Source organism: Stegostoma tigrinum, chromosome 6, assembly GCF_030684315.1.
Source record: "Stegostoma tigrinum isolate sSteTig4 chromosome 6, sSteTig4.hap1, whole genome shotgun sequence".
NCBI lineage: Eukaryota > Metazoa > Chordata > Chondrichthyes > Orectolobiformes > Stegostomatidae > Stegostoma > Stegostoma tigrinum.
Genome location: NC_081359.1, coordinates 15,603,274 through 15,630,133, shown reverse-complemented (window position 1 = coordinate 15,630,133; position 26,860 = coordinate 15,603,274). Strand labels below are relative to the sequence as shown.

Genomic DNA, 26,860 nt, shown 5'->3' with positions numbered 1-26,860 from the left:
TTTGTGGAGACATATGGGGTAATACCATATTTAAGTTACACCTAAGCGGTTTGCTAGGCTATCTCAGAGGAGATCAAGATCTGAAGGATTTTAGTGATGAGCTGGATAGGTTCTTAGAACAATCAGGTCATGGTCACTAACATTGATACCGGATTTCATTCCAGACCAATTTATTTAACTGTGGCTGTATTTGATCTTCAATCTCCAGAATTGCTAGTCCATACTTCTGGATTACTCGCTCAATGACATAATCATAACGCAAATATACCCATGAGGATGATGGGAACTGCAGATGCTGGAGAATCCAAGATAACAAAGTGTGGAGCTGGATGAACACAGCAGGCCAAGCAGCATCTCAGGAGCACAAAAGCTGACGTTTCAGGCCTAGACCCTTCATCCCGAATGGATGAAGGTTCTAGGCCAGAAACGTCAGCTTTTGTGCTCCTGAGATGCTGCTTGGCCTGCTGTGTTCATCCAGCTCCACACTTCGTTATCTTGCAAATATACCCATGCCCCGTCCCTCCACTTATGAGGATCTTTCATTATTACTTTATTTTCTCATGACTGGCACAACTCTGGTGAGTTAACAATGTGATATGACCTTTCTAAAGTAGGGTGACCGAAATTTGGAACAACGATGTGCATTTATATACAGCCTTGAATGTTGAAAAACAGAAGGATTATCAGAAAAAAATACTTGATGCAAAGCTACCTAAAGAAATATTAAGACAGTTAGATTTTAAAGACTACTTTAAAGGAGTAATGAAAGATGTAGATATCAAGGAGGGAACTTCAGACTTTTGAGCCCCAGATGGTTGAGGTGCAGCTGTCAATGGAGGCGAGAACTGGAGAAGCACAGAAATCTCAAAAGGACTAAGAGGTGGTAGATTACAGAGATATGGAGAGGCAAAGCCATGAAAGATCTGAAAACAAGGATGAGAATTCTAAAGTTGTAATATCGCTGAACCAGGAACCAGTGTAGGAAAAACAGCACAGGATGAATGATGGAAGAATTCGATTCAGTGAGAGTGGGGAAACAAGCAACAGAGTACACATCACTGCAAGTGGAACCTAAACTAATGCTTTGTGTGAATTTATCACTGTATCTTCGTTCTGGTACTCAGTTCAGCCATTTATTAAAGCCTAAATACCATTTGCTTATTCTCCAGTTTTATACACTTGCATTTCCACCTACATTTCCTCTACATTTGGACCTATAAGTCTCTCCATTAAGGAAGTAATCTCATCCTTTCAATCATAAATACTCTTCATATCTGATGTCACACCCATCAGCTCTGAATACATCTAAAACTACACACCAGTTGTGTTACTTCTTAAAAGCTTAAAATTGCATCCAATTTCAGGCTCTAAACTTAAGGCACAAAGCTTAGTAATAAATATTGGTAGCTTACCCAAAGAACTATTCAAACTGTTCATTTTAAAAACAGAATCCAGAAAATTGGTGCATAATCTTTGTCAATATTCCCACTGCATAACTGAGGGTGCGCAACAGCATTGCAGGGATAGTGCTGAGGAAATTTTACATCATCAGAGGCACAGTACAGAGGGATTGTTACATTGACTGGAGGAGTGTTACTTTCTTGCAAGGGTAGGAGTGAGAGCGCGTTTCAGTGTTGAAGGGACTATACAAACGGAGTAGTACACTAATGGTGGTGCTGTTTTTCAAAATGGGATGTTAATCTGAGGACCTGGACGCAAAATATATGTGTTTCTGTTGGTTTAGCCAATAAGACTTACTGCTATCTCTCAGCTTGTTATATATAATCTCTCATGTTCTTTTTTCTGTAAACGTGCATGCCCTCAAGCTCAATGCTGAGATGTGAGTATTTCGATGGTAGTATGAATTTGAGTGTATCTGTGAGAGAGAGAATACGTGTGTGTGAGTGTGTGTGTGTGAGTGAGTGTGTGAGAATGAAAGAGAAGGAGACATGGTGCATTTGTGGTCAGAGATAATGGGAACTGCAGATGCTGGAGAATCCGAGATAACAAAGTGTGGAGCTGGATGAACACCGCAGGCCAAGCAGCATCTTAGGAGCGCAAAAACTGACGTGGGCAAATATGTGAAGCCTGTAATAATTCTTTATTATTCAGACATTTCCAAATAATTTCATCAGTGGCTTCCTCCATATAAAAGTAAAGGCCACAACACTTCACAATAATTAATTCATGTTTGTCATCTTTCATACACCCAAATTAATTGTTTGCTTAATTGAATTTCTGGCATTTTCTGTTAATAATGAATGTTACCTATAATCAGGAAGGAATTAGAACCACAGCGTGTCTTGAAAGAGTGACAGAGAAATTAATTCCCACCAGTAGGCAGCTGGAACCCTTCATGCTGAGTCTTTGACCACACTAACATCTGGGAGCACCTGGTGAAGACCCTTGGTAATTCTGCAGTAAAAACTGAGAAATTCCAGACTACCAAAAAGGGAAGCAATGAAGCTGTAAAGAGGGAATCAGCAATAGGGGCCCAAGGTGTTGTGATTGCAGTGTCCAGGGGTCAATGTATAAGACCACAAGTTACAGGAGCAAATTTAGACCATATGGCCAAACAGATCTGTTCCACAGTTCAATCATTGTTGATATGTTTCTCAACTCCGTTCTCCTGTCTTCGTCCTATAACCCTTGATATACTTACTAATCAAGAACCTTTCTATCTCTGACTTAAATACACTCAGTGGTTTGGCCTCCACAACCTTCTGAAGTAACAAGTTCCACAGATTCACCACCACCCTCTGGCTGAAGAAATTCCTTCTCATTCTCCATTTTAAGGGGTTGTTCCTTTCACTCGGGACTGTGCCCTTGGGCCCTGGTCTGTTTAGCCAGATAGTAGTCCTGGTATTAATGTGCAACCCGTGAGATAGAGGAGCTGAGGAAGCATGCCCACAAAATTGTGAAATTGTTATGACACAGAAAGAAGCCATTTGGCCTCTCCTGTCTGCACTGGCTTTCACCTGGTGTCACTCCCCCACCTTTCCCTCTTCACTGCACGTTCTACCTTTTCACATAACAATCCAATTTCTTTTTGACGGCCTCACTTGAATCCAGCTCCACCACATTTTCAGGAAGTACATTCCAAATCGTGACCATTCACTCTGTGAACACGTTTTACCTTGTGAAGCACTAGTTGTTTTGCCAAGTCCCTTAAATCTGTGCTCACTTGTTCTCGGTCCTTCCACCAACTGGAACAGTTTCTCCCCATCTACTGCGTCCGACACCTCATGAGTTTGAATACATGTATCAAATCTCATCTTAGCCTTCTACTCTCTAATGAAAACAGTCCCAACTTTTCTAATCAATCAACTTAACTCAATATAACCTGGGTACAACTACGGGGCAGTAACATGGCAATAACTTACTGAGTTAGTAATCCAGAGGCCCAGACAAATGTTATGGAGACGCGGGTTCAAATTTCAACATGGTAGCTTGGGGAATTTAATTAAAATTCTAGTCTCTTTGACAGTGATCATGAAACTGCCAGACTGTGCTAAAGAAATCTACCTGGTATACTAAGACCCTTTGGAGAAGGAACCTGATATCCTTAACACCAACTTGGTTGATTCTTACAAAAACCAAAAGAATTGTGGATGCTGTAAATCAGAAACAAAAACACCCTTCCTCAGAATTTCCTCAGACCCAGGAAGGGCCACTCGACTCAAAACGTTAACTCTGATTTCTCTCCACAGATGCTGCCAGACATGCTGTGCATTTCCAGCAACTTCTGTTTTTGTTTGTGGTTGACTTTTAACTGCCTGCTGAAATAGACCAGCAAATCAGTTGAAGATGACTTATCGATGGCTGTTTGAAACCACTTAATAGTGACTCTCATATCCCACGTTCAACCATGAAAAAGAAATGTAAAATCAGATATCTGAAGTGTGTTAAAATTAGAAAGCCACAAGAATCATTTATTTGGCCCTAAACATCTCATCCGTGTGTGTCTTGGGGATGAGCAAAAGTAGGATGGAAAAAGCCAATCTTTAAAAATATGGTTTTAGAATTGCCCTCATATAATACATGGTGAATAAAAACCAAATGACTATGGGATGGATAAATTATTAAGATCATTCCTTAATAAAGACAGCTCTGGAACATTGTGAGCAATTAACATTTTCATTCGGCCTCTGAGAAGAGTGGTATTCCCTAAATATAAAGGACGTCAAGGAAGAAACTTAGTCTTAATAAATAGAAGGGAAACTATTTTCCCTTATTTTGTAATCCAAATTTTAGAAAGTAACTATTTTAGTTATCTGCACAGGGAATATCACAATAATATTTTTCTGTGTGAGCTTTGAAAATTTTTGCTCAATGTTCATCTGTACATGTGTACAATTCATGCTAAAACTAATACAATAGCTTCATTTGATAGGCAGTCCAAAACTGGGAATCACATCTATAAATGGTCAAGAACAAATAAAATACGGAATTCAGGAGAAATTTCTTTATCCAGAAAATAGTGAGACTGGAAACTTGTCAGCATATGGAGTGATTCAGGCAAATAGTGTAGCTACCTTGAAGGGAAACAAGAGAAATACATGAACAAAGAAGGGCTTTATTAACTACCTTATGTCATCCCACAAAGCTAAACAGCCTTTGAAGTACTTTTAAAGTGTAGCTACCATTATGTAGAAAACTTTGAAGGCAATAAGCACATGGCAAGCTCCCAAAAACAATGTGATAAAGAGCAAACAATTTGCTTTGGTGATGTTGTTCGTTAAATATTAGTTATCTGCACAGGGAATATCGCAATAATATTTTTCTGTATGAGCTTTGAAAATTTTTGCTCAATGCTCATCTGTACATGTGTTCAATTCATGCTAAAACTAATACAATAGCTTCATTTGATAGGGAGTCCAAAATGGGGAATCACATCTATAAATGGTCAAGAACAAACAAAATACGGAATTCAATTTTTAAGGACACTTAGAAATACTCTGTTTCTTCCAAATATTGGCAGAGAATCTTTTACAAGCATGTGAGAGGGCAGACAAGGGTTGGATTTGAGTCTCATCCAAAAGGTGTCACCTGCAAGAGTGCAGCACACTTCAGTACTGCATTAGAGTCAACCTAAATTTTTACAGTCATTTCTCTGGAGTGGGATTTGAACCCACAATCTTCTGACTCAGAGGCAACAGTGTTATGCATTTAGTCACAAAATAGGCAGGTATGTTGATACAAAAGCTGAAATAGAGTGGGAGGAAGCTTGTGTGAATCATATACACCAGCATGGGTGAGTTACGTTAAATTGACCTGTTTCATCCGGAAGTCCAGTGGACATATTATCTAAAATTGGGATGAATAGTAATACATGAACAAACTTCAATATATAAAATAAATTAAAATTATCATTTAAACTAACTACAATAACATTATGAAATTATTAAAGTTAAGTAGTAATAATTACATCACAAATAAACCATCCATTATAAACTGAAGGCAGTAATCCTTGTAGAATCGATATCTAGGCAACTATGAAATCATGGTGCACCGCCACCAGGTGAGTCTTGCAGCTGTGCTGTAATTAAATTTGAGCTGCTGTAATAAGGAATTAAACCAGCAAGCAGGAATGCCAGACAGTGAAGATTTCTGAGTTGGAAATGCAGGGAGACACTCAGCTACTGACAGCTAAAACAGAGTGTGGGATACTAATTGTGCAGATGGAGGATGGCAAAAATCAGCAAAAAGTAGTGTCCGCTCTTCCATATCCCCCCTTCTCTTTTTCTGTCTTATGGTCCAATCACGTTTCACTGCTACCACTGTGCTAAAGAACACTCCAGTGCAGATTGGTCCACATTCATAAGGCAAAGAGATCTATCATCTCATTCAAGACTTATTGGAAGACTTATTGACATCCAGAATTTCCAAATAATCAGCAGCAACAGGTAATTGTCTACAAAGCACAGAAACAGACTATCAATCCAAATGCTCCATGCTTGCATTTATGCTCCACATATGCCTCCTTCCTCCCCACTTCAGTTTACCCAATCTTCTATTTCCTTCTTCTGCAGGCATTTATCCAGTGTTCCCATAGCACAAAAGGTTGCTGGTTTGTGGGCTTTTGGCAAAATACAACTGGAGCCTTGAAATAATTGACTATGACGCATACTTCAATCAAATTCCTCCCGCTGGTTAAAATAAACAGTGATTAAAACAGTGGAGAAGGGAATTTGATACAAATGTGTTAATTGCTTGCAACAATAACTGCACATCATCAATTTTGTCAGTTAGAAAATGACTAACATTGAAATCAAAAGTCCGATTTGATGCCACTTGAAGTTGCAAAGTAAAATTACAAATGTTACAAAAATATCCCATAGTGCAACAAATGTTTCTCAGTTGAAATATTTATCAAATTCTTTCTCAAAGACACTATAAATGTGCTTCCATCACTCTCTCACACAACAGATGCCAGATGTAACAACATTAATGTTGAGAGATATATGTTTATTTAAGTAATGTATGTGAAGAGAATGGAAGAAAAAAACATCACAAATGCCTCAAAACTACAAGAACTGTAAAGAGTCTGAAAATGAAACATGGGAGATAATGGGAACTGCAGATGCTGGAGATTCCAAGATAATAAAATGTGAGGCTGGATGAACACAGCAGGCCAAGCAGCATCTCATGTGCTCCTGAGATGCTGCTTGGCCTATGAAAATGAAACATGTTCCTTGTCAGTTCTATTTGTACACCAGCCTGCCTGCACAGTTTTATACACGGTCCATCCAGTGAGACAGCATTTTTAAGCTTCAGGCATGGCCTATATATGTCTCCTATGTTCATGTAATTTTGTTAGTAATTCAGAAAGGGCATATTAACCTCAGTTTATAAACCACTGGGTCAAGACATTTCCCCAGAGGTAAAATGTCTTCTGAAATACTTAGGGCAGATAACTGTCATTCCACGTGCAATTATATATATATTGCCGCTACTAATTTAGGAAAATTAATTGCATAGCATGATACTTTCTGCTAAAAGTGATGCATGAAAAAAGTTAAACTATGTTACGCAGCGAGGGGCTAGAATGTCCTAAGTAACTGAAAGAAGCAAAAGTAAAAAGATCAGTGGCATTGACAATAAGCTTTCAACCGTCATTAGCCACAGGGGTAGTGTTGGAATAAAAATAGAAATTGCTGGCAAAACTCAGCAGGTCTGGCACCATCTGTAGAAATAAAGCAGTTAACTTCAGTTCTAATAAAGAGTCACCAGACTGGAAATGTTAACTCTGCTTTCTTTCGTTCTGCCAGGTCTGCTGTGTTTTGACAGCAATTTCTGTTTTGGTTTCAGATCTTCAGCATCTGTAGTTCTTTGTATTATTACAGTCATGTTGACACAGTTGTCAATTTTACATCAGCGTTCAAGAATGGGAAGAGGGATAAACCAAGAAACTACATATCTATCAACTTAATAACAATTATAGGGATGTTATTGAAAATCATTATCAGGAACTAAGCAAATATTCATTTAGAAACACGTTTTAATCAAGAAGAGTCAGCATAGATTTTTCAAGTGAAAACTGTGTTCATTAAATTATTTAAGGTAATGGAAAATGTTCATCAAGCTGGTGTAATAGATGGTGTATATATGGACATTCAGAAAGCATTAAACAAACTACCCAAACAGGAGATTAACTAAGAACATAGAAGCCAATGGAATTAAGGAAAATATTGTGGTAATGACAAAAAATTAGTTCAGTAACAGAAAGCAAAATATACCACCAACCTCCGAATACAACGCATCATCCTCCGACACTTCCGCCATCTACAGTCTGATCCCACCCCTCAAGACATTTTTCCATTCCCACCCTTATCTGCCTTCCGGAGAGACCACTCTCTCCGTGACTCCCTTGTCCGCTCCACACTCCCCTCCAACCCCACCACACCCAGCACCTTCCCCAGCAACCGCAAGAAGTGCTACACTTGCCCCCACACCTCCTCCCTCAACCCTATCCCAGGCCCCAAGATGACTTTCCATATTAAGCAGATGTTCACCTGCACATCTGCCAATGTGGTATACCGTATCCATTGTACCCGGTGTGGCTTCCCCTACACTGGGGAAACCAAGCGGAGGCTTGGGGACTGCTTTGCAGAACACCTCCGTTCGGTTCGCAATAAGCAACTGAACCTCCCAGTCACGAACCATTTTAACTGCCCCTCCCATTCTTTAGATGACATGTCCATCATGGGCCTCCTGCAGTGCCACAATGATGCCACCCGAAGGTTGCAGGAACAGCAACTCATATTCCGCCTGGGAACCCTGCAGCCCAATAGTATCAATGTGGACTTCACAAGCTTCAAAATCTCCCCTTCCCCCACCGCATCCCAAAACCAGCCCGGCCTGTCTCCGCCTCCCTAACCTGTTCTTCCTCTCACCCATCCCTTCCTCCCACCCCAAGCCGCACCTCCATCTCCTACCTACTAACCTCATCCACCTCCTTGACCTGTCTGTCTTCCCTGGACTGACCTATCCCCTCCCTACCTCCCCACCTATATTCTCGTCTCCACCTATCTTCTTTTCTCTCCATCTTCGGTCCGCCTCCCCCTCTCTCCCTATTTATTCCAGAACCCTCTCCCCATCCCCCTCTCTGATGAAGGGTCTAGGCCCGAAACGTCAGCTTTTGTGCTCCTGAGATGCTGCTTGGCCTGCTGTGTTCAGCCAGCTTCACACTTTGTTATCTTGCATTCTCCAGCATCTGCAGTTCCCATTATCTCTTATACTGGTGGATAGTTGTTTTTCAGACTGACATGCAAAGGTGTTCCCCAAAGATCAGCTTTATGTTCATTATTCTTCCTTTTTTTTCTGGCCTGTTTTTTGTATCAGACTCAGATGAAAGAAACGGCCTTATAAAGTTGTGGATGGTGTGCAAATTGGCAAGTAACAGGCAGTCTTGAGTATTGTTATAAGCGTAATAGAGGGCGATTAATTCAATGAAGTGCAAAATAATGCACCTCTGAAGGAATAACATGGAATGAAAAGTAAGTCTGCTAATAAACAGGACCATCTTGAAAAGTATGCCCGAGCAGGGAGGCCCCGGTGATCACACACACAAATCCTTAAAGATGGAAGAATAAATTGGTGGTTAAAAAGGCAAATAGATTAATGGTTTAATAAACAGGGAAACAGAGCGTAAAATCAAAAAGATCACATGAAAACTTTATAAATGACTGATCAGACGTCAGCTATAACACTGTGGTTAATTCTCAGACACCACACATCAGGAGAGACATAAAAGTCTCAGAAAAGATACAGAGGTTGGTAACAAGGATAAGGTAATCATGCATATGGAATAAATACAAATGACAAATCATTTGAATAGACAGTAATGACCTATGATCTATAAAACACTTAAAGTGCAATGTTGTTTTGGACAAAGTTTAAATGTTGCAAAGAATTTATAGCACAGGAACTGGCCAATCAATCCAACTTGTGATGCTGGTGTTTACGCTGGACATGATTTTTTTTAGATAAATGTTTTGTGGTCAGCATTTATCCCACAATAATTTCTAGATGATGGAATTGTCATACTAAGATCAACAACTTCCTGACTTCAGTTAAGAAGAGAGGTTAGACTGTCCACCTTGAAATAAGGTTAAGCGGTAAACTAATACAGATTTTCAAGATGTTGAGAAAAATTATTCTGGGTAACGGATCAATAATCAATGGTTATAGATGCGAAATCAAGGCAGCTTTACATCTTATTACCACATAGCTCATTTTGGTGAATGGTCTGTTTCTGTGCTGTATTTACAATTGATATCATATTCACGAATTAAAAATGCTTTAAAATTGTACAAGATTTCAACTAAATTTATGTAATATTAAAAGCATTCTTATGCATGTGTTTTATTAAAATGATATTACTTATGCCTTTCATAAGTGGTTAGTTGCAGGCATTTCTTTCAGAAAATCATAACAACGGAATTGTCATCAAAATCTGAAAATGTGAAAAAAGTCCACTTGATTACTATCACCTTCTTTTATCCATTGAATGACTAAGTCTAAAACACATGCAAGTATGAACACAGTAAGAAACAGTGGAAGATCTGAGTCAGATGTTCATTATCTTCCATTTTAGTCTAATAGATCATTTAGTTGGTCAAAGTTACCTCAAATGAAAATTAACTATGACTATATCTAAAATCATAATCATTTCATATAAATTATCATACATAGTATGTTATGGTTATCTAATGTTTGCTCCAACTGACAGATGCTATCAAGCCATGGCAACAGCATGCTTTATCACTAGCATAGTACAACTTATAAAATCCCGATTGCCTATTCACTTTAACAGCAACTTGGAGACAGAAACAAATGCAATGCAACTTCAGCTGGTCACCAGGCTCCAACACATCTGTCATGTCACAAACAACTACATGAAGCTCCATGAATTCAAAAACATGACCCATGAGAGTCTTCAACACTCCAGTCTGCAAGAGCTAATCTAAGGCTGTATCTGTACAAATGGAACCAGCAAATGGTGAGTTGATTAGAATTTGGAGCACATTGCCAAATTTCCTTGTGGGGGTAAGGTGAGAGCACATTAAATGTTAGCCATCAAAATAAAACTAAATAAACACTTAAAGGAGGAACATATTGCAGGGATATTAGAAAGAAACAAGCAGATGGAATTACTTAGATTGCTCTTCTAAACAGTCAACAAAGTCTCAATGGACCAAGTGGCTGACTTGTGCCCTGTACGATTCTATATTTCAGTAAGAGGAGAATATCAACACCATCAAATTATTGATTTGAGAATAATCAATAAGGCCAATCTCCTCCTTCCAGCAAAAGCTTACAGACTGAGGTATCGATAAAGATTCAACTCTGTAAAATTTAAACATGAGAAGCAACAACTAACACCAGAAGAGAAACAAAAAGGGGAACAGCAATGCAATCGTAACCTTAAGGCACCAGGACCAGTAATGGAGTTTGCACACTTCAAAGACTCAAGCAAGAGACAGAGGTTTGCCTTTGATATTTCAGATAATGAGGCAGGACTATCATTCTTTGGTGATTATTTGTAATTTTCTTAAATTACAATGTATTGGGCCAAATTGTTGGTTTTCAAGTTTCATAATTTATTTCAGTAGGGTGATAATGTGCCAAGTAATAGGTGGAAAAATTGGGAAACTGAACAATCTGAATGATATTTGGGACTAGACAGATGGCGTTAGATTGCTTGGCCTTGTTTTGTGGTCAGGTGCAATATGGCTGGGAGAAGGCTTTCCTACTCTGTGTCAGGAAAATAATCTCTGTCACTCAGTAGTGAGCAGGCAATTGATGTCTGTCATTCTCAAGACAGCACGGGACCATTTTCATGTCTTTAGCATTCAATTAATACATATAACAAGTGGGAGGTGGCACATTAAAACACACAGCTTTTAGGCCTGAAATGTCAGCTTTCCTGCTCCTCTGATGCTGCTTGGCCTGCTGTGTTCATCCAGCTCTATACCTTGTTATCTCAGATTTTCCAGCATCTGCAGTTCCTACTATCTCTGCCTCCATCATCTAGTGTGGAACTCTAATGGCGTTCTCCAACAAGTGTTGAAGCAGCATTTTTAAAATCTGAAGTGCCACTATTAAAGATTTTATTTTACCTTAATAAACTGTTCTCTTAAGACAGCCAGCAGCCTCAGGATAAAGCAGTATGTTTATTCGAGCCCCTAGGGCTTCTCAGGGAGAGGTATGAACTGTGAAATATAGCAAGACCCAGAATCTGGGAAGTTGAGAAGAAATATCTCTGGATCTGCGAGTGCTAAAGTATTTCTGGGATCTACTGAAAGACATGTTCCAGAGATATGTGAAGGTACCAGCTCTCCAGAATTGCCCTGTCGTCTCTGGGAATAAAAAATTAATCTTCAGGACATTGCTTATGGGAATAACATGAGGAAATTCATAGATGGAGCGTTAAATAAATAGTGATCCATTTTCCATTCCGTTTGAATATCTGTTAGTTATGATAACACAAGAGATGGCAAGAAAACAATGTTTGACTGACAGACAATCATCACCCTGCCAAGCAATATGGAACCCTTTGGCCTATTCTGATGGTTGTCCATCAGGAGATATGGTGCTATGAAGACCAGGGTAGGAATGGGTGGTCAGGGGATGAGATGGCAGGGAGAGGTATGTGGAAGAAGGTGAAAAGATATGTGATTAAATCTCCAGAATATGTCCAACCAGAGCAGAAATCACATCATGGGCACCATAAAGGGATCTGCAAATATTGGTGTTTTAAGAATCAAGGTTCTGAATCCTGCAAATTGAGGAAGAGGCAGCATTATGGATCCATTAGCACATGGAGATATAAGGTGTTGGATCCTAAAGCTTGTGTGGACAGTGGGCAAAATCCGATGTATAAATAAGAAAACTAAGATGTGGGTATGCACATCTTCAAGACATCTGCCAGATTATATTTTTACCTTAACTCTAATCAAGTGGTTGAGACAATTTACAGAACATGACATTCGGAAGGAAAAGAAGCTTCTAATTTCCACAGGAGTATTAATCTATACGTATGGGTCAGTGCACACTGTGTGGCCGTGTAATGAAGGCTTGGCACAGATATTACTCACTCAAAGCATTTGGTACAGTTAGATGAACTTAACGATATGTGTATGTAACTAGTCAAAGAATTCCTAGAGGCATGGCATTCCAACCGGAACTCCATCAACAAACACATTGATTTGGAGCCAATCTACCATCCCCTGAGAAAAAGAACAGGAAATGACATCACCAACCCAAGGAAACCTAACCAGATAAATAGAAAGCAGGTCATAACAACAGTGCTTCATCAGAGGCTCACTGATGATGTTACCTAGAATGGTGACAAAACGTCTGAAAACTAACCTTCCAGCTCAGCGAGCAAACTCACATCCAGAAACTCAACCTGAGCTACAATTCTTCTCAAAACTTGCTAACTAGTCCAATTGGCCCAATTTGATGATGATGGAGGAATGAATGTAAATTGATAAAAAGCCAATTAAAAATAAACTAAACTGGGAAAGTAAAGTATCGTTATTCATTTACCTGTGGATTGCACAGTTACGCTAAGTAGTCAGCATTTATAAAATTACACCAAAATTTACAGCAAAGCAATCGACCATTTGGCCCAACAGTCTATGTTGGTGTTTAAACTCCATATGCCTTTCCCACTAAACTTCATCATTGCCTATCAGAGTATCCTTCTACTCCTTTGTCCATGGTCATTAACTAGTTTGACTTCAAGTGTGTCTAAACTATGTGCCTCAATTACTTCACGCGACAGTGAGATAGTGAGTTCTAAATGCTCACCACTCTCTGGGTAAAGAAGTTTATTCTGACTTCCTATGGATATATCACTGACAATCTTACATTTATGAGAAAACAAAATATTGCTTATAATGAAAATTTGAAACAAAACAGAAAATGCTGGTCTGACAGCATCCATGGAGAAAGAAACAGCATTTACATTTCAGGTCAACATTAACCTTTCCTCAGAGCTGTCGAATGGTCCCTTGTTTTGGACTCCCCGGTAAATGGAACTATTATGTCTTACCTATTAAAAATCCCTAATGATAACAACCTCTATCAAATCATCCCTCACAATTTCCTCTTCTTTAACCCAGTTTGTTCAATGTTTCCTAATAGTCATAATATGTAAGTAGTAGTATGATTTTCACAACTAGTTTTTGTATCCATTCTGTGCTTCTGTCCTTTTTGTAATATAAAGCTGAATCTTATCTAAATTCAGCTAAGTGTCATTTTTGACAGATTTCACGGAGGGTTTCATTCCTTGAACCCAAGCAAATTTTCTTTCACTATCTTCCCAAACACTCCCATGGTACCCCATCCACAGTTTTCCTTATCACCGCAGGCAGAAGTAGTGGCCACTGGCAGGACCACCCAGGATTTCTACAGCAGATGCTATCTTTAAAGCCCATCCATGCAGCTGGTCAAGTGATGGCAATTCACTGCTGCCCTGAATGGTTCCTGACAACCGCAACAAGGCAGGTCAGACAGAGGTTAATTGGCACTCTTTGAGAAAGTTGGGGGATGGGATATGGAGAGGGGTTGTCAATCACGGACAGGAAAGCAACACGACTGAAAAAAGCTCTCTCTATCCAGCACAGCTACTGTTTACCTTTAGTGGCTGCTGAGGAGTCAGGTAGACCCTGAACATGCTCCTGTTTCAGTCAACTTAGCAGTAGAGTCCTAATACAGATACTGGTTACATACATATAACTTTCTCAATGCCACCATCTGCAACTGACAAAATATTTGTTAGACCATTGGACCCAGTATGGAATTAGATGTTAATCAGGCCCTCCTACATTGCAAGGTTGGGACGAAGTTCACTTTCAGCCACACATGTAGAAAGCAAATATCAATCCATCTATGAATAGGCTATCTGGCCTGTAAACTATAGATCCAAATTCCTCCACATAATAACAGATGTGATGGCATTGTCGGTTAGAGTACCAATTCATGACACCTTGACATAGACATCACACTGGCGTTAAAAGCATTGAATACTCCATAATTTATTGCGTACATACTATCTTGGACTCAGATCCTGGAAAACCAGTTCAATTATGCCAGACAAACAACCATTCTGCAAGAGATAAACTTGTTTCAAAAGTTCAATTACTGAAGGATTCTCAGATTATATTTTAACAGGAGCTCACTGATGTCATAAGCTGTATCATGATTTGGATCTGTTGTGATTCAAAACAATTTAACTTTAACCTTCACAATTAACTGTTGGATAAAGACACGACAATCATCTGACTATGCAATATGAAATTAGAGTAGAAGTAGGATCCTCTGGCTATACAATAGGAAATGAACACTCAAGAGTGGACATAGAAAGTTCCCTGATTTCCTGTTGGCTCATGTGTGTTTTGGGGATTCATAGAGTTTGGTGGAAATGCACTTCAACTAACAGAATAGGAAGACGTGAGGTCTCTGATAGGCTTCATGCTAAGGCTTTAAAAAGAAGTGGTTAGTAATACAGATGATGCGCTGGTTTTACTTTTCCAAAGTTCCCTAGATTTGGGAAAGACTCCATTGAATTGGAAAATAGAGAATGTAACTCCTTTATTCAAGAAAGGAAGCAAGACAGGAAGCAGGAAACTATAGGCTAGTTAGCTGAACAGCTGCCATAGGGAAGATGGTGGAAGCTATTACTAAAGACGTTATAGCAGGATGCTTGAAAAAAATCCAAGGAAATCACAGGGAATCAATATGGTTTTGTGAAAATGAAATCATGTTTCAATAATTTATTTGAGATTTTTGACAAGGAAGCATTCCTTTAGATAAAGGGTAACTGATGGATCTGCTGCTCTTAAATTTCAAGAAGGCATATTATAAGATAATACATCAAAGGTTATTGTTGTAAATAAAAGTTCATGGTGTAGGAGTATTGGCATAAAAAATTGGTTGGCTAACAAGAAACAGAGATACAGTAGCCAAGATCTAACAAGTGGTATGCCACAGGGATCAAAGCTTGAGAACTTTTTACAGATTATACAAATTACTCGAATGGAGGAATGGAAGTATGGTTGCTACGTTTGCTGTTGACACAAAGGTCGGTAGGAGACAGTAAATTGCAAAGAGGACATCAGGAGGCAAGTAGTTGGATATTGAAAGGTTGAAAGGTAAATCTATGGCAAATGGGGTATAATACGAGAAAATATAAAATTGTCCTTTCTCACAAGAAGAATAAAAAGTATATATTTTCCAGACTGTGAGAGATTGCAGAACTCTGAGATGCAGAGGTTTTTGGGTGTCCTAGACTGATAGAGTCAGACAGTTATAGAGGTCATGGGAAACATTGTGTGGGGAATGGGTCTGTGTCGTGATGCCCTTCAGAGGGTCAGTGTGGACTTGTTGGGCCTAATGGCCTGTTTCCACACTGTAGCAACTCTGAGTTCTACAGCACAGAAAAAGACACCTTGCCCATCATATGAATCTCAAAATGTTAGTATGCAGATACATAAGTACATAAGAATTGGGAGCAGGAGTAGGTAATTCAGCACCTCAATCCTGCTCCACCATTTGATACAACCATGGCTAATCTCATCTCAGTCTCAACTCCACCTTCCTGCCCAATCTACGTCGCCCTTCAACCCATTTCTGATGAAAAATCTGTCAATCTCATCCTTAAGTTTGTTCAGTGTCCCTGCATCCATCAGACTCTGGGGTAGTGAATTTCATAGATTCATGGCCCTTTGAAGCAGTCATTTCTCCTATTTTTATATCTTCCACCCAATCCTAATACTATGGCTCCTTGGTCTAGATTGCCCCACATGAGGAAACATCCATTCTGTATTTATTTTATCAATCATTTTTAGCATTGCACACATCTCAATTGGATCTCCTCTCATTCTTCTGAACTCCATACAGTTTAGGCCGAAGATACTCAGTCTCCGCTCATAAGGCAAATCCTCTGGAGTCAATGTAGTGAATCTCCTCTGAACTTTCTTCCAATACAGCTATATTCCCCATCAAATAAGGCAACTAAAATTGTGCTTAGAGTATTGCATACAGTCTCACTAATGGCTTTCACAGTTGCAGCAACATTTCCCTACTTTTGTACTCTATTCCTTTCGCAAAAAAATTGCCGAAATTCTATTTGCCTTTATTACCTGCTGTACCTGCATACCCATTTTCTGCAATTTATGCACAAGGACACCCAGGCCCCTCTTAGTGAAGCTCTCTGAAGTTTCCCTCTATTTAGACAATAAATTGCCTTTCTATTCCTCTAACCAAAATGGATAACCTCACACTTACCAAAGCAGGTAATCAGGAAAGCAAATAGAATGCTGTTGTTTATTGTTTTGATACAAAGGTATCAGTGATAATGGGAACTGCAGATGCTGTAGAATCCAAGATAACAAAGTGTGGAGCTGGATGAACACAGCAGGCCAAGCAGCATCTCAGGAGCACAAAAGCTGACGTTTCGGGGCTAGACACCTCTCTGATGAAGGGTCTAGGCCCAAAACGTCAGCTTTTGTGCTCCTGAGATGCTGCTTGGCCTGCTGTGTTCAGCCAGCTCCACACTTTGTTATCTTTATACAAAGGTATGGAGGTTTTGCTTCAGATGTACAGGACAATATTGAAACGACATCTGGAATACTGTGTTTAGGTTTGGTTATGGCATTTAAGGTAGATTCAAATGTATTGAAGGCAGTTCAAAGATTTCCTGGACTAATACCTGGAACAGGTAGCTCACCTTACAAAGAAAGGTTGAAAATGTGATACTTGCTTCCACTGGAATTTAGAAGAACAAGAGCTGATATGACAAAAAACATATAAGATCATGTGGGGTCTTGGCAGAGTGGATGTGGAAACACTGTTTAGTCTAGTTGGAGATTTTAGAGGTACACGTCTCTGTGTAAAATTAAGAGGTCACACTTTTAAAGTAGAACTGGGAAGGAATTTTTTCTCACACAGGATCATAAGTTTTAGGAACCCTCTTCCTGGCAATATGGAGGAAGCAATGCTCTGAATATTTTTAAGGCAGAGACAGATAGATTCTTGATCAGCAAAGGGTGAAACGTTACCAGGGTAAGTGGGAATGTGGAATTATCAGATTAGCTCATTTTATTGAATGGCGGAGCTAGCTCAAGGCACCAAATGAACTTTTTCTGGTAGTAATTTATGTATTTATACAGTCATAGATGCATACGACAGGGAAACAGACCCTTCAGTCCAACTCATCCACGCTGATCATGTATCTAAAACCAAACTAGTCTCATGTGCCTACATGTGGCCCATATCCCCCTAAAACTTTTCTATTCATGTACCTGTCCAAATGTATTTTAAATGTTGCGATTGTACCTATCTCTGCCACTTTCTCTGGCATGTAAGTGCCTTTGTGATAATTCCAATGAATTACACATTACATAAAAGAAAGAATGAGAGATGGGGTAAACATGTTTCTGGTGATCAGCAAATAACACTTCTTCCAATTTCTTGTCTGTTCAATTATGCATTTGATTTGGTCATGACAATCTGTTGGTAATGACAAGCAATGAGTTAAGTCAATCATTTTTCAGTATCAGTTGGGTTTTTTCTCATTGTTTGCTATGACACTGGGTGTCAGTAACACGAAGAAAGCTACACTTCCATTTCTATGGCTGTACAGAAAAGTTCCAATGACCTTTACCATCTCCACATCACCAACTCTAAAAATATCCTGCATCTTAAAAAGAAAAATACCTTATATTTGGACACAAGATGGTGTTGTAAATCTTTGTTTAAATAAAAAGTGTCACCCTGGGATTCACCAAGTTTGAAATCTTGGAAGTTTTTAAAATTTAGATTAATACCAATTTTCTTAATTGGGATTAAGAGAAAAGTTTCGATACAGTCGATTAATTATATTTCATGATCATTTAATGGAATGGATTTTTAAATTCAACTGTGATTCATTCTCATTATCCTATGACTTAGGAATAGAACGTACATTATTTAATCATTACACTATACAAAGGAGAATAAAACTTGAGGAACAAGAACAGGAGATGATAAACAATAGTGACAGCTTGAGACATTAAGTTTTGAAGTTGATGTCTGTTACAGAACAAATAGATTCATTTAAATGTGTAGCCCTTGTTTTATGTAACACAGGGTCAATTTGCAAATGTTAAAACTGGTGTAAATAAAGGATCTAACAGTAGAGTCCATTTAGTTCATCATATCAAATCTTTGAGTTATAAAAAATGTTGCAAAACCCATCTTTCCCCACAACCCCTTTTTTTTCAAATTGATATCCAAATTCACATTGAAAGTTAATATTGAATCAAATTTCACCAACCTTTTAGGCAGTGGAGTCTAGATCATCACCAGGTATGTTAATAAAATCGTCTGTATCATCCCTTTTTTTTGCAATTACCTAAATTTGTGTCCCTCTGGTTACCAATAGTCCGACCACTGAAAACAGTTTCCTCATATACTGCATTATGATCCTTTCTGCAATGGGTTACCTGCCTGGTGTTAGACAATAAAGTATCATAATTGTATATCAACAATGAATTACGTCTTCATGACCTGTGTTGATGCAAGCAAATCCATTCATTATTGCTCAAGACTGGGTTATCCCTTAGATGGGTCCATCATTCCCAATGATGGATTCTGATTCTTGGGGTCAAGATGTTGTGTGGAGTACAGTACTCCACCAATCGCCAGCATTCAATTAGAATCACTGGATTTTTCCATTAGATAAACAGAACCAGGCACCACGGGAATTATATATTAACAAGTGGAAGTTAAAGGGGGGAGAGGTTATTTAGACAAAAACTTCATAAAACATTAACAATTAACGATTGAGCGGAGAAATCGCCCTTTCCCTGAAAGCTTTGTTCCCCGTCCTTGCCTTTTCCCCTTCTCTCTCAGATTTGACTTTTTGTACAATGGGTCCGTCAGTCGGGTTTTGGCAGCAATCATTTAACTCCCCCGCGAGATCGCGACTCTGCTACCATGGCCCTGTTTGTTTAACAACATGAAGGTTTTGTCGCAGCGAGTGCAGGCTGGAAGTAAGCAACGAGCGCAGGGGGATAGCTGGGCAAGATAAGGCTCTCTGCCACCACACACCAGCAAATGAAAACACTACAGCATGCGGCACTTACTGTATTTACTATACTGCATTACACGGTAAGAGATTAGCCGGGATCGAGAGGGAATAGATGGGAGTGCTGTTTATGTTCACATTCACAAGGCATAAAGAAACAGTCTCGTTATGAATTCCCACAATTGATAGGTAAAATGTAGTACTGAATATAGAAACGAGGAGCCTGCGCCATGTAGTTTTCACATAAAATACACATATTTGACGGATCAAATACTTGTGGACGTACATGTCTATCTTCGTGGGCCACATTTATGTTCAGTCCCTGCTGCACGTAAGATATTTCTACCTGTGTAGGATAGGTGTCTATGTGCGTTCCAAATATGGGACACAATAGCATGTTTACACACATTACTCGTACGATTACGTGTGAAGATACTGTTTGAATTGTGGATGTGCGTACAATGCTCGTGTGTTGTACGTACGGCTGCATTCCTGGGTGGACAGCAAGCAGTTTGCTGAGAGCGAGGTAAATCAATGTGATGCAGTACTAAGGGAAGAGTGGGCTTTGCAGTAATCGCTGGTAAAGGAAAGCGAGCGCCTTTTGGTTGGTTTGTGCATCCATTTGGACTTGCCTTTGTTCGAGACATGTTGCAGGAGAAGGGTCGTTCAGCTCAAATGCAATGTTCCGTAAACTTCAAGCAAATGCAGGATATGCCGATGTTTGCGGGGTAACAGACACAGCCCCTGCGGAGGGACTGCATCCTCATCAAAACAAAAGATCTAAAGATTTGTATTTTTAGTAACACCTGAGCGATGCATCTGTGGTAAAATAAACATTTCCTCAGATAAAGGGGCGCCGCCATGTAACGAAACACGTAATGCAGACCCAGACTGAATTGGAATAAGGCTCAAATGTAAATGAGGAAATCCATGACTAAAACAAGTCTATAATAAGCTGGAAGGTAGTTACGTCAAATCGGCTTCGCTGGGGTTCCTGAATGTAGAAGATTAAATGAAATTAGCCTCTCTTTTTTGTCCCAAATCACAAAATTCACTGACACCTCAACGTGGGTTGTCGGAGTCGCCTTGTTACCGCGTCTTTGCAACTGGATGTTTCTTTTTAAATGACCCACTAGTTTAATTAATGCTGCAGAAAGCAGCAATTCAGTCAACAAAACCCCTCCGCCTTGGACTCCAGCCTTTCCTTCTGATTTAAAAACACTCGTTAAGTTTGAATAATGGTGTTTAGGCCACTTTCCCTTTTGGGTTATCTCCTCAGCAAGAGTCAAAGGGTTACGATGAAGTATAAATGATCAAACACACACACACACACACACACACACACATCTTGCGGTCAGTTGGTTTTAATACAAGGAATGCGTTGGGAAGTCTCGCTCCACAAGAAGCGGGACAGAGGCAGATTCCAGGACATCGCATCAACTCAACAATTTCCGTCGAAACAACCGTCCGCGCAAACACTGCAGAACTAACAAGATGGGTTCACGAGATAGAAGTACCTAGAGGTTACCTGCCCAGGGCTTTCTATAAAGTTCTACATATTTAGATAAGAGCTGAATGATGGAGAACAGGCTCTGTTTGAGTTGCTGTCGGATTTTCCTCAAACACCCCGAATTAGAGCTCACGGCGGAGGCGCTTTGCAACAAATATTTGACCCTAAAAAAAAGTGTCTCTGAGGTTGTATCAGGTCAGGTAGCGGGATATGAGAAATAATCATTCCTCCAACGCCCTCCACCCCCTGCCAATTGCTCCCATCTTCTGCTGAACCACTTCACAGGAACCTCAATGAGCACAGTGTGGGGTTAACCACACCATCGCCATAAATGCTCGATCATATCGAGTCGCACTTTATTAACCAGTTTTCTGACTCTTTGGGGAAAGCACAGTCTCCGCGGATGCAGCGTTAGGAGCAAGGTGAATCCCATCATTCAACTTAATGTAGGTTGCTGCCCACAAGCCCGAGATATTCACTCAACAGCATGGCCCTCCCCTCCGGCTTTCCCCAAAAACAAAACACATAAATAGTCGGATTGCACCTTTCGAAGAGTTACTCAAACTTTATTGCAATCGGGCGGCAAGAGTCTCTTCGATCGCACAGACTTCAGAGAGAGGAAGACGATAAATATCTGCATTACCGAGAACGTTGAAGTGAGAGCTGCGATCTCAGGTGCTTGCAAACTAGCTGGGGACTAGCTTGGAGAGAGAGAGAGAAGCATTTCAGCCTGTCTCGTCTATGACAGTAACGGCTGGACCTGAAATGAGGGTGAATTTCGATGGCAAGAGTGCTGACACACGTTCATGTTTTTATATTTCAGAGAAGCAAGATCACGTAACTTTAATGTGCGAGGTGTCTGAGGATGCCGGGGCTACCGACTGCCACACTATTATGACACACAGGGCTTTGTTTAAATAAAACAGGGACGTCCTGCTAGCAATGACACACACACAGAAAAAAGAACTGTTCCGTGAAGTAGCAGCTATAATAACGCTTCCCCCTGAATGTTTCTAAGGTGTCAGAATGCCAAAGAAACGGCAATGATCTACTACACCGCAGTGCCAACGTCAGAAGCAGCCTTAGCCCTCTACCAGACTTCTTTATTCGATGGATATAGGCAGTAACCCGGAAACCAGGGAACTACATTTAAAATTTTAAAAATATCTGCCAGACGTACGTGTGTAAGGGGTACAGAGAGAAAAAAAAGCAAAGACGATAGCCCATCTGAAGGAGCAAATGCTTACCAACTGGACTCTTGTTTTTCTTAAGACTCTTTCCACAAAGACACTGCAGCATATGCGTTCCTTTGCTGAAGATATTCCAAAGAAACCACATTGATTTAGGCGAAGAACAATCCAGCAGCTGAGACACCCTGAGATGCAGATTCTCCTGGTTGCATAATAGACTCTGCTCAGTCCGTCTGCTGACTGGAACCACCAAATTTCGCATAGAAAATGATATTCCGATCCCTTACACTCTGTGCCTCACGTGATAGTATCTCAGACTTCTCAATAAAGGCAATTGATGCTGCTTACAGCAACATTGGAACAGCAGGAAGACCGGGGACTGCTCTTTCTATTCTAGCGCAAGGTGTCTTGGGAGAGAAAGAAGTCGGTGTGTTAACAAGGACGCCCACCCCTTCCCCCTTTCCAGCAACCCCACTCCCCTCCCCAGGAAAAAAAACCCAAAATACTAATCTGGAGACAGCGAAAGGCGAATCATCCCCAGTGGAAGCAGCAGCAGCATTGCCCAGGAGTTGGTAGATTGGGGAACCAGCAGGACGTGGCGGATCTACTGAGCATCTGTTGCTCCCAGAGGAAGTGAGAGAGAACCAGATCGCATCCTCTTTGTGTTCAGCCCCCACCTCAGGACCGGTAGGTCGTGCCGTGCCCAGCCCAGCGTCAGGCTGTGCAAACGCTGCTGCTTCTTCCACCTCTTTGCAGGACAGAGTGTATTTTACAACGGTGTTTTTTTTTATATATGCCCCTGGTGAATCTGCAATTCTCAATCAGGCCACACCGAGCCGGACGGCGGAGCAACGTGGTGAAATCCTGTGGCCATCCGATTCAGTTACACTTCAGTCAGTTGGAGCTGCTTTCGCCATCCACCCGGTCCCCTGCACAACCTCAACTCCCATACAGGAACATAAAACAAAAAAAAACCCGACTTTAGGATCCACAACAATCTGCATCCACTCGGTGTGATGTGATAGCCGACAGCCGGACAGAGATGAAGTGTTCAGCTCAGCCTCTCCCAGGGAACGCCGCGGACTCCGGTTGAATGGAGATCACTGGTGATTGCAGAATATAGTGTCTGGATGAACCTGGTTGGATGGAGCGGTTTGGGAACTGGTGTGCGTCGTTATTGGGCTTCCTGCGTTAAACATCTAGAAAGGCGAATTATTTTCAAAAAGGAGCCCATTGCTTTCCACCAGGTATTGAGCTAAACTCCACATACATCCCGAATAATGCGGATGTCAGCGTGCCTTCTACAAAACAGAATTACATGTGCAGCGATAAACAAGTATCTTTGTAAATATAGAAATCTCAGTCACACACAACTGGTACATGTTGTGGTGTCTCTCTGTCTCTGTCTCTCTAAATGGATCTCAATTCTTGAATCACATTCCTGTACGGTAGAGTAAAACCCAAGGTTGTGATTGGTTGCCTGCCTGACTACTTGTCATGAAGACTTCCAAAAACTGAAGAGATTTTAATGGTTTACCCCACCCCCACCCCAAAAAACTAAAGGCAACCTCCATAAACAAAAAAAACAGCAAAAATGACTAAAAGCTTCATTCCAAACGACACCTTTCTTGTTTGTGGATGTATTCTTGTTGCATCCATTGTTCCTTAGAAACTCCGTAAGAATCATAGAATCTTGCAGGGCAAAAGTTCATTCAGCCCATTGTGTATCCACTCGCTCTTTCCCTCACCTCATCTCACACTTCTCCTTGCAAATTTTCCAACTTGAGTTTCTGACCAGTTTCCTTTTGCAAGTTACTATTGAACCTGCCATGCAACTCATTCCAGATTCCACAACTCACCGGGTCAACGATGACTCTCCCAGCACTCCTCTGCTTCCATTACCAAGTACAATAATTCTGTGCCCTCTGGTTACTGAGACCTGACAAGAGCAAGAACGGGGGCGGGCGGGGGAGGTGGTCTGCAAGGAAGAAATGAGTACAGTATTTAAATATTTCAGAGGATACTACGCAGACGCAATGGAAGCATACTCTGTGTAGGAAAAGCAGTACTCTTAACTGCAGGAAGCTGAATCACTTTGCACAGAAGTGTTTTGGTAAGAAGAAACAAACCAAAACTATAAGGGTGGCCACTGGAGAAATATTGGGCAATGATTCTGATTAATCATCTATAAAAGTTGGCATTCTGTGGTCTCAAGGTGATAAATTGTTTGTGTCTGATATAACAATGACTGCTGTAGGACAGCATCAAGTCAGTGTGAAGTAGTCAGATAAAAGTAAATCCACTGTAATCATACCAGATCTTAAAGCTGCTCCCCCATGAGAGAGAGAGAGAGAGACCAAATGACTCATGATGCTTTAATCTGAGGGTGGCCACACCTCAGGTGAGGGGAGAGGTTAAGAAGGGCAATCCTTCACATCAAGCTCAGCGAGTGCATGAACTGAATTCCCACTGTTAGTGTCACTCTGCATTGCAAACCAGCTATCCAGCCAACCATACAACGTTATGCTCAGTGATAATGGGGACTGCAGATGCTGGAGAATCCAAGATAACAAAGTGTGGGGCTGGATGAACACAGCAGGCCAAGCAGCATCTCAGGAGCACAAAAGCTGACGTTTCGGGCCGAGGCACGAAACGTCAGCTTTTGTGCTCCTGAGATGCTGCTTGGCCTGCTGTGTTCATCCAGCTACACACTTTGTTATACAACATTATGCGTTTTGATGACTTGTGTGAAGTAATTTAACATGATGGCCAAAATAAAGCCATCAATGTTAATATTAGAGCTATATAATGGAACAATACTCATTCCAAGTGAGCAACTAAAGATTGAAGCCTAATGCAATGGCATAAATGAAGATTCAGAGCACTAAATCGTAGGTATTCAGCCAAATCAACTCAAATCAGATGAAACAAGTCTAAGCTTAAATTAGTAATCCTTCATGAAAAAGATGTGTACTGTTTCACAGGGCATTAAACCATTAATTGCTGAACAGATCCTAAACGATTACAGAGATATTTTCACAGTTGTATGTGGTCCTGGTAAATACCAGCTCACAGTAGCTGTATAAGACCAGCTAAGTATCTGCCAAGGAAAATTCCAGCTGCCTTCAAATCCAATGTGAAAAATGAGATAGAAGAGCTGGAAATCAAAGGAGTAATCAAAACATTTGATTGTACAGAAACTGTACTGGTAAAAAAAGACATATTTTGTTGAAGCCTTTTGCACTCATCAGGACAATTTTTCTAAAATATCAATTTAAGGTGCAAAACAACATTTATACTATGTGAGAGATAAGTGTTGATTAGTTAGCAAGCGGATGCCGACATAGAGGTGATGCCATGGAGAATGTACCAGTTAATAATGATTGATAGTTAATCATCAAGCTTTGTTTATATTTTAAACAAGGCAGCTTGACTGGTTGCCTTAAGAAATTAAGATTTGAATGGTTGTCACCAGAAGAGTTAAAATAGGCGCAATGCATGTACATACGCAAAGAACAGGCCTCTGCACACCAATGTGTGTAGTTTGCAATACACAGAAGTATTTTACACCATAAGTCCAACCAATCATCATAAGTTGGTTGTCAGTGAAATTTTTCACAAATTTAGAATTAACCAGAAATGTCCAATGGCAAAATCTAATGGTGGACACTGTGTTGTGAGTTGCATTTGCATGGAATGTCTGAGAACTTAGAGTACCTTGCTTGTTGTGAGCAGCTGAAGGGATATGTTGTAGGATACAATCCATCAGTCTTTCAGACATATATCCTATACATCTGGTATCAAACCAGCACTGAAGTTTAGATCATGCATTACTCATTTGTGTGATAGGCAGAACGTCCTTTTGACTTGAACACAACTCACACTGCTACTTTATTATTGAATTTCTGTGCCTAAGTAATACCAGTTGTGTAGGCTGTATGTCCTAAAACCTGACAGTGGTATCAAACAGCATATCCCTTCCAGCTGTTCACAACAAGCAAGATACTGACCAAATCCAACCAGTCTATTCTTATACAGTTTACAACACAACACATCAGCATCCTGTCATTTCCACTTGCCCTCTGTGATATCATGGCGGTTTGGAAAGACTACTAGGGATAGTGAGGTCTGGAAGTCATGATCTTTTGACAACTGAAGGCTTCGCATGAAGAGACAAAAAGGGTATTTAAATTAAGAGAAAAGCAAAATAAAGCTTTTTTTTACATTCAACAACATTCAAAAACCACGTTAATGTTCACCTGCTCATCCGCCAATGTGGTATACTGCATCCGCTATACCCAGTGTGGCTTCCTCTACATTCCTCTCAAGTGGAGCCTTGGGGACCGCTTTGCAGAACACCTACGCTCTGTTTGCAGTAAACAACTGCACCTCCCAATCGCCAACCATTTCAACTCCCTCTCTCATTCCTTAGACGACATGTCCATCCTGGGCCTCCTGCAGTGCCATAATGATGCCATCCGTAGGTTGCAGGAACAGCAACTCATATTCCGCTTGGGAACCCTGCAGCCTAATGGCATCATTGTGGATTTCACCAGCTTCAAAATCTCCCCTCCCCCC

General features: G+C 40.4%; 1 protein-coding gene across 3 annotated transcripts in view; it reads right to left on the bottom strand.

The window, feature by feature from the left end:
- fgf14 (fibroblast growth factor 14) overlaps positions 1-22,719 on the bottom strand; it is a 510,221-nt gene extending 487,502 nt beyond the window's left edge. For all 3 annotated transcript variants that reach the window (XM_048532719.1, XM_059646458.1, XM_048532718.2), the window contains exon 1: positions 22,340-22,719. In XM_048532719.1, the coding sequence (XP_048388676.1) occupies positions 22,340-22,544 (205 nt within the window). In that variant the 5' untranslated portion in view covers positions 22,545-22,719. The remainder of the gene's footprint in view (positions 1-22,339) is intronic.
- Positions 22,720-26,860: the final 4,141 nt, after the last annotated feature.